Source organism: Phyllostomus discolor, chromosome 6 (genome assembly GCF_004126475.2).
Source record: "Phyllostomus discolor isolate MPI-MPIP mPhyDis1 chromosome 6, mPhyDis1.pri.v3, whole genome shotgun sequence".
NCBI lineage: Eukaryota > Metazoa > Chordata > Mammalia > Chiroptera > Phyllostomidae > Phyllostomus > Phyllostomus discolor.
Genome location: NC_040908.2, coordinates 132,658,915 through 132,676,059, shown reverse-complemented (window position 1 = coordinate 132,676,059; position 17,145 = coordinate 132,658,915). Strand labels below are relative to the sequence as shown.

Genomic DNA, 17,145 nt, shown 5'->3' with positions numbered 1-17,145 from the left:
ATACTTTTTATGTTCCCCATTTGCAAAAGAGAAAAGAGACTTTAAACATGTTAATATTGACACTGTAGGCCACTGACTAACAGAAAGTCTGAAACTAGATAAGAGATTTGGTTTTAAAATGAAGTGCTTTATTGGCAGTATTTTAATTTTATATATTTTTTTAAAGAATTGATTGCATCTCAATGTTCCAATAAAATAAAACACATATTAACATCCAGTTTTGCTGTTGATACCATTGGAGGCTAATGAAATACACCTTTGGGATGACTTTATTGAATAGGATGATGTGAACGAAAAATACGCAGCAGATACTGTTAACTCGCTATAGTCATCTTTGCCCCTGCAACAAAGTGGCCCCTTATAACACAGGGTGCTGGTCATATGAAATTGGCATTTAAGATGAAACCAAAAGTGTAGTGGATAATTCCTTTTAATTCATATGTATGGTTTAAGGATGCCTCTGAGGTTCTCAAAAATGGGGGTTCCCTGCTTACCCATTGACTAATTTTGTCCAGTTGGAGCCAGGTTAAAGTAAAAGGGAACAGTTTTTGAGTCATGCTCAAATAATAAAGATTTTAATGGATACATTTTAGGAAAATCTAACATAAATATTAAAACTCAAAAGATCAAAAATAAGGGATATTTTCTGCACAGGTAAAGGCATTAGGGCGCAATTAGAGCAGGATGGAATGTTTTAGTTTTCTCCCCAATATGGAATATGATCACAAAATATGAGTAGTAATTTAAAAAGAGGTTATCTTTCTTTAAGAACTGGTATTTTCCTTTTATCAGCTTTTGAGATTTATATAATTCATCATATTTCCTTTTTTGATGTGACATCTAGAATAAAAATTTAAGCCCAAATGTAATATCCTATCACAGTTCCCATAGTAGTGTACTTGATTCATGTATTGTTGTCCTTTAAATTTTCTATTTCACTTGGCTATAGTATGCATCTTTTATTATAAGTCATCTAAAAACTTCTTATGCAAGAGTGAAATTATAAATTATTATTGAATGAATAAATGAATGAGTGGCCACAACAATTATTTGAAGTAAAACCTATTTCTGTCTGAAATGACCATTGTTGTGTCACAGTGTCTCATCCCAGGTTGGTTGGCATCTTCAGAAGTCCTTATAAAACTATTCTTAGCTTTCGAGCTAAGATAACTAGCATTCCATAAACTGACACCTATTTTTAAAAATTTATTTGAAATCAAGTGTCCATGAAGTAAGTTGAAACCTAAACGTTTTCTCCTCCAGGTCTGTCATGCTAATCCATCAGAAAGGGCTCGTTTTATTCGCTGCATCTACAACTTATTACAGTCCTCTAGCCCGGCTGTAAAATATGAAGCCGCTGGAACTTTAGTGACACTCTCTAGTGCACCCACTGCAATCAAGGTACTACTTATTTCTTTTGGTGCCAGTTAGATGATAAATGCTCTGTCTCATCACTTATGCTTTGTTGACATTGCAGTTTACTATGTGGTTACATGGCATTATATGGCATGGAGGTGACAGCTATGAATTTCATGAACTTATTTGATTCTTAATATAGTCTGACTTTCCTTCTTCCTTCCTGCTTTCATACATATACATGTGGAGAGAAAGAGAGACAGATAATGTCAATGTTTCTAGTTTCAGAAGAATGATTCTGGTATTTTAAGATCTCTCCCCATACTTGACATTAAAAACTAGATCTGGGAGAAGGAATTCCAGATTTTAAATGATGGATCCTAAAAAAGTTTCCAGTATTTTCAATAATGGAATATTATCTTTTTCTTCTTTGGTTTATTATATCAAGACTATATGAGGAACCCCTACTATATTCAGAGAAGGAATTATTCTAGAATGCCAGATTATATAAATAGGAGAATTTACTGCTATACACACCAGTACTTTAAAATTTTTTAAAAAACTTTCTATAATGAAATAATTTTAAACTCACAGAGGAGTTGCAAAAATAAGACAATGTTCCCATTATCCTTCATCCAGCTTCCCATAATGTTCATGTCTTGTATGACAATTATGTAATTGTCAAAACCAAGAAATTGCAATTGGACCAATATTGTTAACCAAACTATAGATTGTATTCGAATTTCACCAGTTTCCCCACTTATGCCCTCTTTCTTTCCTAGGATCCAGTCCAAGTTCCCACATGACACTTAAGTTGTTATGGAGGAGCTCCAATTGGTGATAGTTCCTCAGCCTCTCCTTGTTTTTCATGATCTTGACACTTTAGAAGAGTCACTTTGTAAAATATCTTTCAATTTGTATTTGTCTGATGTTTTCTCATAATTACATGAGTCTCTACATTTGGGGGGAAGAATGCCACGGAAGTAATGCTCCCTTCTCAGTGTATCATAAAGGGGTACATGAGGTTGATATGTCTTACTACTAGTGATGTTAACCTTGATCATTTGGTTAAGGTGGGGTCTGCCGGATTTCTCCACTGTTGAATTAGGATTTTTCCTTTGTAATCAGTAGTATCATGAGAAGATACTTTGAAACTGTGCAGATATTCTATTCTCAATTTGTACCAACTAATTTTAGCATCCATCAATGGTTGTTTTCTACAGCAATTATTACTGTGGTATTTTAATGGTGATTTTCTATTTCCTCATTCTACATTTACTAATTGGAGTTATTCTGCAAGGAAGAGCTATCCCTTCTTCATCTTACCTTTCTTTCTTTCTTTATATCAGCAAGAATATTTTATTGTATGGATTATAATCCATTATTATTGTTGCTTATTTTGTTGATCATATTATTCCAAGTCATTGGGAGTTCTTTCAGGTTTTCTCTTTTGTTCTCTGCTTTTAATAACTCAGGGTATTACTTTTTTTAAAAGAGATTTTATTTATTTATTTTTAGATAGAGGGGAAGGGAAGGAGAAAGAGGGAAACATCAGTGTGTGGTTGCCTCACACATGCCCCCTACTGGGGACCTGGTTCACAACCCAGGCATGTGCCCTAACTTAGACTCAGACCGGCGACCCTTTGGTTCTCAGGCCCATGCTCAATTCACTGAGCTACAGTACCAGCCAGGCAGTTCAGGGTATTCTTACTATTTTTGATTTTTCTGTACAGTAATGAGGGTGTTAGACTTTGCACCTAAAGTAAAAGATGCTCAGTAGCTATACTTTTTTGGAATTGCTTATCTGCTTTTTCTGCCTTGTTCCTTAATATCAGTCCTTAATTTTTGTTGTTAATATTCTGCCTATAACGGTCTGTTTTCATCCTTTTAATTTCTGATGCTTCTGATATTTTATAAACTTGAAAAATAATGAGATTTGTTAGAATTTAGGGAATAGAGGGACATGGTCTGAAAAAAAAGCATAAACTTTTAGTGGAGAAGTAGTAAATATATTTTGTCTTGGGTTTTTTATTCTTACTTTCACCTATGTTAAAGACAGATGAATATGTTTGTTAATGTGTATTTGTTTTGTTTGTGTGTTTTTTTTTACATAGGCTGCTGCTCAGTGTTACATTGATTTAATTATTAAGGAGAGTGATAACAATGTAAAGCTCATAGTTCTGGATCGATTGGTAGAATTAAAAGAGCACCCTGCCCATGAACGAGTACTACAGGTAAATGTTATTTGAAATAGAAGTCCTACATAAAATCTTCTACATATTGAGATAAATTCCCAAGCTTTGCCATCTTTGTTAGCCTAAATGAGCCTGGGCAGTTTAAATTTTGCTCACTAAGGTATAACTTTTGAATCACCATTTCTTTTTGGGGTATTGTCTTTCCCATAAGAAATATTTCTAACATTAATTAATATATTACCTTTTATCTTTTCTATTGTACTGTACTTGGTATTATTAGCAATAGAGATATGTTTTTCTTGATTTGAATATAATTTGCATTTCCTGGAAAATAATTGTACCAACTGATTGAGAATAAAAGATGATTAGATTCTAGAAAATTATCAGCATACCTATTTAATCTGTGAGAATAATGATCATTATAAAAATAAAGACCCAGGACTGCTAAATTGGAGAAATGTGAATATAGACTATATATTAGTTAATAGTGTTAGTATCAATGATAGCTCCTCTGAATTGATAATTGTAGTTATATAAGAAATTATCCTTATTCTTGGGAGGTGTACACTGATGTTTAGGAGTAGGGAGGGTATCATAAAGCATTTGTGGCAAACTATTAACAACTGGTGAATGTAAGTGAAGGTGATATAGAAGTTTATTCCTAGACTTTTTTAGAACTTTATCAGTGAATCTTTTTTTCAAGATTTTATTTTAGTTATATTTAGAGAGAAGGGAAGGGAGGGAGAAAAAGGGGGACAGAAACATCGATGTGTGAGAGCAACATTGATAGTTGCCTCGCACACACATCCCAACTGGGAACCAGGCCACAACCCAGACGTGTGCCCTGACTGGTAATCGGACCGGTGACTTTTTGCTTTGCGGGAGAATGCTTAACCAACTGAGCCACACTGGTCAGGGCTTATCAGTGAAAATTTTAAAACATATAAAGTTTTAAAGAAGTAAAATCAGTTGTAAATTAGCTTTGTTATATTTTAAAGTCTTCATCTGCCATAAATTTTTGAAGTGTCCATCTTTAAAATATTATTTTCTGCAAACCCAAAATAACATCACATCTAACAAAATTGGTAATAATTTCTTAATATTATCTAATGCCAGCTCCAAACTCAGATTTTCCCAGATGTTCCCTCCAAGTCCCTTTTTGTTTGTTTTGTCCAATTTATGGCCATGCATCATCACTGGTGGTTGTGTCCCTTAAGTCTCTTATTTGAGCGGTTTCTTTTTCTTTTTCTTTTTTTTTTTTTTTCATGATACTGACTTGTTGAAGCGACCAGACCAGTTGTCCTTTCAGACATTCTTTCTCTGGATGTGTCTGGTTACTGTCTGGTGGTGTCATTTAGCTTGTTCCATAGACTTCTATATTTCCTACAGACTATAAGTTGATCTGAAGCTTGACAGAGTCAGAAGAAACATTTTCAGTTTGGATGCATCTTCTTGTAATATTGTATACTTCATACTGCATTACATTGGGAGACCAAAAATATCTGTTTCTTCCATCACTAATGGTTTTATATTGATCAAAGAATTAAGGTGATATTGAACAGAACCCTTCATTCTTGAGTTCAGATTTTCTTGTGACCAGAAATACTGGTGTTAATTCTGGATTTTTTGTTCTTTCAGGATCTGGTTATGGACATCCTAAGAGTTTTAAGCACACCAGACTTAGAAGTACGCAAGAAAACTCTGCAGTTAGCACTGGATCTTGTCTCTTCTAGGAATGTTGAAGAGGTAAAAACAACTCTGACAGCAGTTTGTAAGCCATCAGGACAAATGTGTTGTAATTCTCACTTATTTTTACTTTGTTTTATAGCTGGTTATTGTCCTGAAGAAGGAAGTGATTAAAACAAATAATGTGTCTGAGCATGAAGACACTGACAAATATAGACAGCTCCTTGTGCGAACACTGCATTCCTGTTCTGTCCGATTTCCAGATATGGCTGCAAATGTTATTCCTGTGGTATGTAATTCTGATTGCCTTCCTTTTGAAATTCTCAAAAAGAATCTTAAAAATTCTAGTTATTCAGTAGTTAAATGCTGGGAATCTCAATGGTCTAGAATTATTAAATCTCATGGTCAGAAGGGATCTTTATGTTCACTCTTAAACTCAGAGGAATAGGGACTTGGACTTCTTTCTCTTACCCCTTCATCAAAAAAATAAAATAAAAACATAGTGACAAAAGTACCTCCTCATATTATTATAACTAATGTTTGTTGCAGTTATAAAGTAAAATTAGTGTGTGTGTATGTGTACATATAGTCTGTCCAGAAGGTACCCAGCCATGTAATATGAAAAATAGAGACATTTATTGAAGAAGATGCAAGAAACATTATACATAGGACAGTGGTACCTCAGTCCCCTTCAAAGTAGACTCCTTGGGACCTCACACAGTTCTCCCAATCGCCATCAGCTGCCCTGTTGTATTTTCCAGAATCTCATTGATGGTCTGAAATCTCTTCCCTGTCAAAGGTGATTTTAGTTTTGGGAAAAGCCAGAAGTCACAGGACGCCAAATCTGGGCTACAGCAGGTGCTGAGTCACTTGGGTGATTTGATATTTCACCAAAAAACTCTGCACGAAACGTGAGGTGATGCATGAGTGGGCACATTGTTGTGATGAAGCTGCCAATCTACAGTTTAGAAGGCCCATAGCTTTGGCCTTCTAAATCATCCAAATAGTTTCCGTGGAAGAATGTTCAAGCTTAATGCAAAATTTGATGCAGATATGTTGCTCTGCTTAGTCCTTTTGAATGTGATGGCCACACAGTGCACATGCTCACTCAATGGCAGCTATCACCCCCACTGACTAGTATAGTGAAGTTGTCATTATTCACACATGCACATTCCAGTCCACTCTCCTTGGCTGCTGGATTACATCAATGTGACACAAACCATTCTCATTATATTAACAGTGGCTGGACTTTTTTTGAACAGACCTAAATATTTGTTTTCATATATACAGGGTCTGGCAGAAGTAAGACCTGCTTGAGTGTGGTTGTTAGGGGAATAATACGGGTGTAATAATTTATAGTTTTAATTTGCACATTTCACCTAAAGTGTCATATGGTATTCTTGAGTATCATACTGTTACATTACAGAATTACATGCTTATGACTTTGTAATAAAAGGTTTTGTAATAAGAAAGGGGCATTATTTGTGCTGGACTATATATATGTATGAATCATTAGGGCAAATAAATAATTCTTTCAAATAATTATACCTCGTAAGGTTGACGGGTTCAGTTATCGGAAAAATTCACATACCTAGAGTATATTGTTTTCTGTCACTATGAGATAAATAATGTATGTATTGTAATTTGAAATTCTGCCATTGAGCTCTGAATTTTTTTCTAAAATGATTTTACTTTGTTATAAAGATTTCATGTATTTATTTAAAGAGAGAGGGGGGTGGGAGAGGGAGAGAAACATTGATATGAGAGAAAAACATCAATTGGTTGCCTCTTGCATGTGCCCCGACTAGGGACTGAACCTGCAACCCAGGCACGTGCCTTTGAGTTGGAATCAAACCAGCGACCTTTCCTTTTGTGGGCCGTCATTGCACCAACTGAGCCATATCAGTCAAGGCTAAAATTTTACTGGGTTTACTTTCAGTTACAATTTAGGATGATCCAATTAATTTATTTTGAGTGGCAAATTTCTAGCTCTTGTTGTATGGTGAGTTTTGTAATAAACTTTGCTGCACATGAAAGAGAAGAGCCATTGTGGCTTGTTTTAATTTAGTTGTGCTTGTCTCAACTTACATTTTGGTACTCATTTGAAAATTATTACATACTTTGTAAATTTGTTTAATTTACTTTAACCTTACTAAAAATTGAATAAGGTTATTAAACCTGAGGTTTAAATCATTATCTTTTCCTTTTTTTCTTTTAGTTAATGGAATTTCTCAGCGACAGTAATGAAGCAGCAGCTGCTGATGTCTTGGAGTTTGTTCGTGAAGCCATTCAGCGCTTTGATAACCTGAGAATGCTTATTGTTGAGAAGATGCTTGAAGTCTTTCATGCTATAAAATCTGTCAAGTATGTTTAAAATCTGTTTAAATGTAAAGTCAAATAAGCACTTTATCAGCATCTGTCTTGAAAGGGTCAGTTGATATAAAATACAAGAGCAGAACAGAACAGTGACTTAAGACAATCAAGACAAAATAAGAATGACAATAACCATTACCATACACCCATTCTTGGCTGATCCATAACCTATTGGAAATTTTTTTTTTACGGTTATGGTGATTTAGTTCTATTTTTCTGTCATGATTTCCTCTAAAACAGTATGACTCCTAAAGTGACTAAGGACATACTTGTTTGGTTATCATTATTATTTACATGCCCCTTTATAATTTATTAAAGTGAAGGATTGTGCCTGGTGGTGTGGCTCAGTTGGTTGGTGTTTCATCCCATAGACCAGAAGGTTACCTGTTTGATTCCTGTGGCACATACCAAGGTTGTGGGTTTGGTTCCCGATTGGGCCATGTGCCGGAAGCAGCTGGTTGATGTTTCTCTCACAATGATGTTTCTCCCTCTCCCTCCCTACTTTCTCTATATAAACAAACATGTTATATATAAACATTATATAAAACATATATTTTTTAATAAAAAAATAAAGTGAAGGATTGCAAATGCACCCAGAATGTGACATTACGTTTTTCCCTTCAGATAATCTTTACTAGTGAGAAAGGACTTTTGCATTCAAATTTTGTTCCTTTAAAGCATCTGATAGATAGACTATAATAGACTTGCATTATATCTACCTAGGTAAAAAATAAGGGACTATTACAAAGTTTTTCTGATTGAAAATGTATTGACATTTAGGGAAGTAGAAAAAAATTGGCTCCTTTGTGAGGAAAAAAAGTATCAAAGTTTTGCTTTTTGAATCCATGCATGATCTGTTAGAGCTTTTGTTTCTAGGATTTTTTAAAAAGTAACTTGAATGAAAATCTTAGGGAAAAGATGAGTTTAACATTTTTAACTAGAAAATTGTTGCTTTCTTTACTTTTGTTGTTGTTATTGATCTTTTTATACTCCTTCCGTATTCATTGTTCTGGTCAGCATCTTGCCTGTTCTTTTCAGTGACTACAAATAAAAAGTACTTTTTACATTAAAATCATAAATTTTTTATAGTTGTGTTAAGATAAACTTTTATCTTAACTCTGTCCTAAAAGGAGGATAACTAACACCTCTCTGCGAAACTTAGTTTTACTACTGGGATTACCAGTTTTTAAATGTCCCTAATAATGATGGATGAGAGTAATTATTTTCCTTTTAATGCTTGTGATTTCTGGGAGAATTAAACTTACTGTCTTTTGTTATATTTCTTAAAATGTCATTCATAATCCCGTAGAACTGCAAAATCTTATTTTCTTGCTTGAGCTTAAATTCACAAAGAAAAATGGCTTCAAGATTTGTTGACAAGTCAGTGTTTCAGAACTTGTGTTCTTGTTTTAGGATTTACCGGGGAGCATTGTGGATTCTGGGAGAATACTGTAGTACCAAGGAAGACATCCAGAGTGTGATGACTGAGGTCCGAAGGTCCCTGGGGGAGGTATGTTTTACTTTAGTTGTAACTGCTACTTTATTATTTTTTTCCTTAAGATCTTGTTTCTTTTTAGAGAGGGGGAGGGAGGGAGAAGGAGAGAGAGGGAAAGAAACATCAGTGTGTGGTGGCCTCTCTCACACCCGTCACTGGGGACCTGGCCCGCAACCCAGGCATGTGCCCTGACTCGGAATGGAACCAGTGACCCTTTGGTTCTCAGTCTAGCGCTCCACCCACTGAGCCGCACCAGGCAGGGTGTAACTACTACTTTAGATGGTGATTTTTACTTTAGTACATTTGCCTTTTTTCCCCCTTTTTTTACATCTGACTTTTATGTGTTGATTCAGTTTTTACTTTAGTGTTTTCATCTGAGCTAAAGAGTACTGAAAAATGTATTTTAGTTACCCAGATAACGAAACCTAACAGCTGTGGGAAATTTGGGAGGGGATTCCCCTTCCCTGTATTATTTACCCTTCTGGGAAAGATTTTATTTGAACAGAATGTTCTGTGTTTTAAAAAAGAAAAAAACACTTGTAAAACTCTTCTTTCACCTATGTGTTCTGAAAGAAGAATGCAAATATTATAAGAACAAGGCTGACTTGACAGTATTTATGTACTAAAACTGGCAGTAGTATTTCCTTAACTAACAACCATATGGGATAATTAGCTCTGGGACCATGGATATAATTCCTTAACCTGCCTGGGCATGTTTTTTATTTATAAAATAAAGAAATTGATAGATGATTATTGAAGACTCACAGAGCTCTTAAATTAGATATGCTGTTATTGAGGAATACATGCATAGTAGCCTCTTTTTTTTTTAAAGGGTAGTTGATGAAGTTATTTTGTGCAGTTAAGCCAGATTTATTTCATTTTAGGAGGATGAGGGTTCTTTTGGTTCAGAAAAGGATGGAAAAGAAGAATAAGAGTATCCATTTTCTTTTAGTCGTTGTCCTAAAAGCATTTTCTTACTAAGCAACTTGTGTGGAAAATTAAGATTTGCATATAACAAAGTAAGAAACTAAGGCTCAGCCTGATCAGTGTGGCTCTAGTTTCTTGGGTGTCATCCCATAAAAAGGGTTGCCAGTTCGATTCCAGTCAGGGCACATGCCTGGGTTGCAGGCTCAGGCCCTGGTTGGGCACATATGAGAGGCAACCAATCAATGTTTCTCTCCCTCTCCTTCTCTTCTTCCCTTCTCCTCCTTCTAAAAATAAATAAATAAAATCTAAAAAACTAAGGCTCAAAATAGTTTAATTAATTTGTGTAAAACTATATGACAAGTAACTGGCATATAATACCAAAGCCCCTGTTCTTCTCACCACATTATCATGGGAAGGAAAGAAAATCGACAGTTCCACGTTCTAAAAATCCCATTGGGGAAATGCTATTTCTGTAGAAATTATTAAATATTTAAATATGATTTTGTGCCCTGAATGATATGCTCAGCTGAGTTAGGTGTCATCCTGCAGACCAAAGGGTCGCCAGTTCGATTCCTGGTCAGGGCACATGCCTGGGTTGCGAGCTGGGTTCCTGGTTGAAGGCATGCAAGGGGCAACCGATCAGTGTCTCCCTCTCTCTCTTCCTCCCTCCCTCTCTCTCTAAAAGTAAGTAAATAAAATCTTTAAATATGATTTTGCTTGCTGTAGATATTATTACTAAATTGATTTTTCCAATTGATTTGTAGATCCCAATTGTAGAGTCAGAAATAAAGAAAGAAGCTGGTGAATTAAAACCTGAAGAAGAAATAACTGTGGGGCCAGTTCAGAAATTGGTAACCGAGATGGGCACCTATGCAACTCAGAGCGCCCTTAGCAGTTCTAGGCCCACCAAGAAGGAGGAAGAAAGGTAATTTGCAGCCCTTGTGCCCAGCCAGCTATCCTTTTTTTTAATTACTGTTGTGAATAAAGCAGTCAAGTGATTTCTCTTACTTGCTTTTATGACCAAAATGGAAATCTTTGCCATTTAAGATACTTGAAAGGAGAAGGATATTTAAGTTCTTTCTCTCAGGAATTATGTTGATGGTTTTAATCCTCTGCGCCTTGATAAGTGTTTTTATTGAAATAACCGGTTTCTGTTTAAGCTAGAATCATTTTACTCATACAGAAAACGCTAAGCTGAAGTAACTTTGGCGGTATTGGAGTTTCGTTGCCATTCAAGAAACATTTTGGAAGATTTTCCACTTTTAACTGATGGAATAAAATTTTGATGATTTCCTCATTTTATTCTCAGTTTTATAGTGAAGATGATGAAAATAATGCCTAAAAATTTAATGATTACTTATTACATGCTGGGCATTGTACTTGTAGTTCGTCCATATAATCTTCACAGCAACCCATTTTGATTGAGTATATTATTGTCCTATTTTATAGAAGAGGAATTTGAGGCTTGGAGTTTATAACTTAACCCAAAGGCACACAATAAGTAAATACTGTAGATAAGCTGGGATCATTGGTTTCAGTACATACACCCTTCACCACTTCTCTTTATATTTATTTGTTTCTATATCATTTGAACGTAGGTTTTTAAATCCATGTATTATTTTATCTTTCCTTTTTCATTCTGAGAGCTGAAGAGAGCTAGTTTATATCCTCCTCACTGAAGGGTGGCAGTAGGAGTGTTAAGTAGCCTTATTTGAATCATTTCTGCAAAAGCTGTGTGCTGCTTAAGAAGTTGGTATGTTTCATCTTCCTTGATTGTTTTGCAGACCTCCCCTGAGAGGATTCCTTCTGGATGGAGATTTCTTTGTCGCTGCCTCCCTTGCCACAACTCTGACCAAGATTGCCTTGCGCTACGTAGCTTTGGTTCAGGAGAAGAAAAAGCAAAATGTAAGTCTATTTATTCTACATTTACCCAACAAGTGAACATCAAGTGTCTTCTGTATGCATTGCACTGTGAGGGACCCAGAAGTGAATGCTAAAGTTCCTCTTGTGAAAGAGCCTATGGTTTAATGGGGGAAGTGGACACAGTACTATAATGTTAGTGTAATATTGACAGAGTGATACAACAATACTACCTTTTGATTAGTCCAGTGGAAGAGATGTAAGGGTTTATGAAGGCATTTCTGTGTGCTAGGATTAGTCGAGGGCCAGTGAACAATAAGCCTCTCTCCAACATCTTTATGCAGTTAGTCATTGCCTATTTTATTCCAGAAATGTCTCTTAAACATATTTCCATTTCTACAGTTCGTAACCTTCATCATAGCTTCTGATCATTCTGACTATATGCTCATTTAAAGTAATGTACTTCCGTTCTCCCCAACCCCTAATACCATTCTTTGTTTTGTTGTCCTATAGTTTATTTCTGCATGTCATATCAACCTATGATGCTTTGTAATTATTTACGCATTAAATAGTTAATTATCTTTTCATATATATGTACCCTTTTTTTTCCACTTCTTATTTATCTAGAGGTCAGACTCAGGTAGGGAGGGGCATACTTAGCCAATAGTAAGAAGTTGAGAGTTAAAACAGGACAGAAGTTCAGGTACCTTCCTGGATGCCTTTTAAAACATTTTTTTAGATAATTTTTTTATGGTAAAATAGACATAACATGAAATTTACCGTTTAACTATTTTTAAATATATAGTTCAGTGACATTAAGTACATTCACACTGTTGGGCAGCTATTACCAATATCCAATATCTAGAACTTTTCATGATCCCAAACTGTAACTGTACTAAGTAAACAGTGGTTCCCCATACCTTCTGCCAGTCCTAGGCAACTACTGTTCTACTTTCTGCCTCTATAAATTTACCTAGTCTCTATACTTCATATAAGTGGGTCATATAATATTTGCCTTTTTACAACTGGCTTACTTTTCTTATTAGCATAGTGTCTTCAAACTTCATCGGTATGGTAGCATTTATCAGAATTTCCTTCTTAAGGCTGTACGCATAATATTCTGTTTTTGTTTGTTCACCTGTTAAAAATAGTCAATTTTCTTTTAAAGATTTTTTTAAGTGAGAAAAAATACTTGTTTTTACCATGTGTAGTAGAATTGTGAATGGTTTGTCTTTGCTTATTTTCACATTGCTAAAATAAATAGGGAGTGAGGGAATAACTAATAAGAAAAAATTACTCCTGGTCACAGCACTGAAGTACAAACCTTGTTAATGTGGAGATAGAAACATCAAAAGATAGAATTACAGTACCGGATATAATAACAAAAATTTTTCCTTCTTCCAGAAAGAATTTGATGTAGTTTTTATCTGTGAAGCACTTTTTTCTCTAGTGTGATTATTTTGTTTTATAATACTGCAGTTTCATTTAGCATTATAATATTTTCCCATGTTAATTTAAACTGTTCTTAACGATAGTTATATTTAATAGCTACATTAACAGTCCATTAAATTCCTTCATTTACTTAAGCCAACATATAATTAGACATTTTCATTTTAGATTTGGGATTTTCAAAGGATTATTTTGTGGGGTTTTTTTTTAAGATTTTATTTATTTTTAGAGAGGGGGGAAAGAGGGAGGGAGGGAAACATTAATGTGCAGTTGCCTCTCATACTCCCCCTACTGGGGACCTGGCCTGCAACCCAGGCATGTGCCCTGACTGGGAATTGAACAGGTGATACTTTGGTTCGCAGGCTGGTGCCCAATCCACTGAGCCACACCAGGCAGGGCACAGAGGATTGTTTTTAACTTTTATGATTAAAGGAGCCATAAAAGACATTTATAGGGCCAGCAAATTGCAAGGTATATTATCTCTTTTTATCAATTTATTTTGATTTATGGACAATAATTTATTTTGTAACTCTCTCTGGGCCATTATTTATTTATTCAGGTCTTGTCACATTAATCACCTCTTCTTTAAATTATGTTTTTTAAAAGTCTCCAAGATTCCTTGTCTCATGGTCCTCTTCGATTTTCTCTCATGGAAAGGCTGCTTCAGTTGTTCAGGTTGGGAGGACATTTGCTGACATTTGAGAGAGCCAGGTTTCTGATGACATAGCTGGTTCATGAAGTTGGCTGCATTTGGTACAACGCAGGTGGAAGTTTGGTTGTTTATCATCACACTAGCTCTCCTTCACTTATGTCTTTTTCATTGCTCTTCATTTTTTTGTGTAGATCTGAGTTTCTTTCTGGTATCATATACCTTTTGCAGAAAGAGTTTGCTTCAGATTTTCTTTTGTCATGCAGATCTGTTGGCATTGAATTCTCTTGGTTTTTGTCAGAAAAAGTATTTTTCCTTCATTTTTGAAAGATATCTTTGTTACGATATATATTTCTATTGAGAACATTTTAATTTCAGTGCCTTGAAGATGTTGTTCCATTGTCTTCTTGCTGACAGTTACAACGATGTAGCTCCATTATCTTGAAGCGTTCTGATGAGAAGCCGCTGTCATTCTCATACCTCTGCATGGAATGTGTCCTGTGTTCTCTGGCTGATTTCAGATATTCTTATCACTGGGTTCCAGTAATTTGATTAGGACGTGCCTTGGTGTGGTTTTCTTCATGTTTACTTTGCTTGGGCTTTACCGAGCTTCTTGGATATATGGGTTTATAGTTTTCATAAAATTTGGGAATTTTTTAAGCCATTATTTCTTCAGCTCCTTTTTTTTTCTGGTTCTCTCCTTGTTCCTCTACTTCTGGTGACTGTTCAGAGGATTGTTGAACTTATTCTTCCGGTTCTTTCCCAGGCCTCTGGTAGTTTTTTCATGTATGTGTGCACATCAACGGTTAGCCAAAGACAGTTTGTCAGTAACGTAGATCATGTGTTGGGATAATATTACATAAGACTCAAAAATTACTTTCTATTCACTTTGTGGTAGACCCTGAATAGCAGACTAAGTGCTATGGTGTCAATATGAAGGTCTGGGGAAGTCACTGAAGGTATTCACATGTAGAGTGAAGTGATTGGTGTACAACAAGGATTAACATAGTAGCAGCAGGTGATCACACTTAGTGTCACCAATAATGAGACAACCTAATATTATATGCCTCCTGATGTGATACAGAAGAGATGCACATCATCATCTCTCTGGTATCTAACCAGAAGTGGGGGGCAGTCTGTAAAACAGCTAGTCTGGGCTCTTTTAAAAAGTCCCTGTGAGGGAAAACAATACAAAATCCAGGGGGCTGGTCTGGATTAAAAGGAACTAAGGAGAGTAAGAGTCAAATAAAATACGTGAAGCTGATCCCAGATTTTAGAAAACAATGAAAACATTTTGTGAGAATTAGGAAGATTATTTTAGATTTAGAGTGTACAGTGAATATATTTTGGGGTTGTTACATTTCTCAGGTGAGATAATGATATTGCAGTTATATAGGAAGTTCTGATTTTTTTTTTATCCTCACCCAAGGACATGTTTATTGAATTTAGAGAGAGGGAGAGAAATATCGATGTGAGAGAGAAACATTGATTGGTTGCCTCGCAGGTGCCCCAATTGGGGGCCAAATCCAAAACCTAGGTATGTGCCTGGACTGGGAATTGGACCTGTGACCTTTTGGTTTACGGGACACTGCTCCAGCCAACTGAGTCACACCAGCCAGAGCAGCTGTTCTGATTCTTAAGAGATGTATGCTGAAGTACTTAGGAGGTGAAGAGTCTTACTTTTATATGTTTACTTTAAAAAAATAAGTGTACATGTATATAAGTGAAATAAGTAAAAGGCAAAATGATAACTATGTGAAATGTATCATCCTTTTGACTTTGCTGTAGTTGAAATTTTAAAAAGATAGCACTGGCGTGTGGAGGGGTTAGAGTAATGCAGGACAGTTAAAAAGCCATTGTTGTCTTTAGAAGCTTAGTGGAGGTTTTAGAGGATGGCAGCTAGCATAGAAAGGAAGAAGTAGGATGCAAAAAAGAAATTAAAAGATTTGAAATCTTATTCAAGTGATGTGAAAATTAGTTTTATTTCTTGGGTTGTGAGTTATAATAAAGTAACATTATTGCAATTGCAGAATCATGACAGTAAATAACCCATATCTCTTCTTTTCTAGTCCTTTGTCGCTGAGGCTATGTTGCTCATGGCCACTATCCTTCATTTGGGAAAATCCTCTCTTCCTAAGAAGCCAATTACAGATGATGATGTAGATCGAATTTCCCTGTGCCTCAAGGTCTTGTCTGAATGTTCACCTTTAATGAATGACATTTTCAATAAGGAGTGCAGACAGTCCCTTTCACACATGTTATCTGCTAAACTTGAAGAAGAAAAATTATCCCAAAAGGTAAGGTATATATCATAAAGCCATAAAAGTGCCTTGTTGCTTTAAAAAAACCTCAGTCCTCATATGTGGAATAAGGCTGTCCCTATTAAAGGCTTACAAAAAGCTATTTTTCTTTCCATATTAAACATAGACATATGTTTGTTTTCTCAACACAGAAAGAATCTGAAAAGAGGAATGTGACAGTACAGCCTGATGACCCCATTTCCTTCATGCAACTAACCGCTAAGAATGAAATGAACTGCAAGGAAGATCAGTTTCAGCTGAGTTTGCTGGCAGCAATGGGTAACACACAGAGGAAAGAGGCAGCAGATCCCCTAGCATCTAAACTTAATAAGGTAACAAAATGTCAAATACACTGGTAAATTATTTAAATTGGCTATTAAGAAAGTAGTAATCAGGAAGTTGCTGGTCTCCTTTTTTAAAAGAAAAACAAGTTATGCAGCATCAGTTTTTGTCAAGTCACTGTGATTGATAAGTTTATTAAACACAATAGAAACTCAGAAGCTGATAAAGTACTTTACTATATGATAGTACATGATTTTATAACTTGTTGAAATCATAGTGTAATACACAGCGCCGCGGATCCTTAAAGGTTAAGCAAAGCTTTTAGAGGCCAGGGCTCTGATCTCCTCCTCGACACCTTGCCCTCAGCTTTTCCTTTGTCCTGCTGCTTTAAATAGAGCAATTCTACATTTATGTTCTTAATATATTGAATTCCATATAGGATTTTATTTGGAAAACTATACTACACTCAGAATACATAAATTTACAAATCTTTGATCTAGTTTAACACTGTTATCTGTTAGATGAGTAAACAGTCTCAAATTAATTTTGTTGTCCTCGAGACTTCCGGCAAGA

General features: G+C 35.4%; 1 protein-coding gene across 1 annotated transcript in view; it reads left to right on the top strand.

The window, feature by feature from the left end:
- COPB1 (COPI coat complex subunit beta 1) overlaps window positions 1-17,145 on the top strand; it is a 36,762-nt gene that overhangs the window by 8,896 nt on the left and 10,721 nt on the right. Inside the window, exons 7-16 of the mRNA XM_028516984.2 lie at window positions 1,264-1,401; window positions 3,471-3,590; window positions 5,190-5,297; window positions 5,380-5,526; window positions 7,456-7,601; window positions 9,024-9,120; window positions 10,797-10,957; window positions 11,817-11,937; window positions 16,060-16,287; window positions 16,443-16,622. Coding sequence (XP_028372785.1) covers window positions 1,264-1,401; window positions 3,471-3,590; window positions 5,190-5,297; window positions 5,380-5,526; window positions 7,456-7,601; window positions 9,024-9,120; window positions 10,797-10,957; window positions 11,817-11,937; window positions 16,060-16,287; window positions 16,443-16,622 — 1,446 coding nt within the window. The remainder of the gene's footprint in view (window positions 1-1,263; window positions 1,402-3,470; window positions 3,591-5,189; window positions 5,298-5,379; window positions 5,527-7,455; window positions 7,602-9,023; window positions 9,121-10,796; window positions 10,958-11,816; window positions 11,938-16,059; window positions 16,288-16,442; window positions 16,623-17,145) is intronic.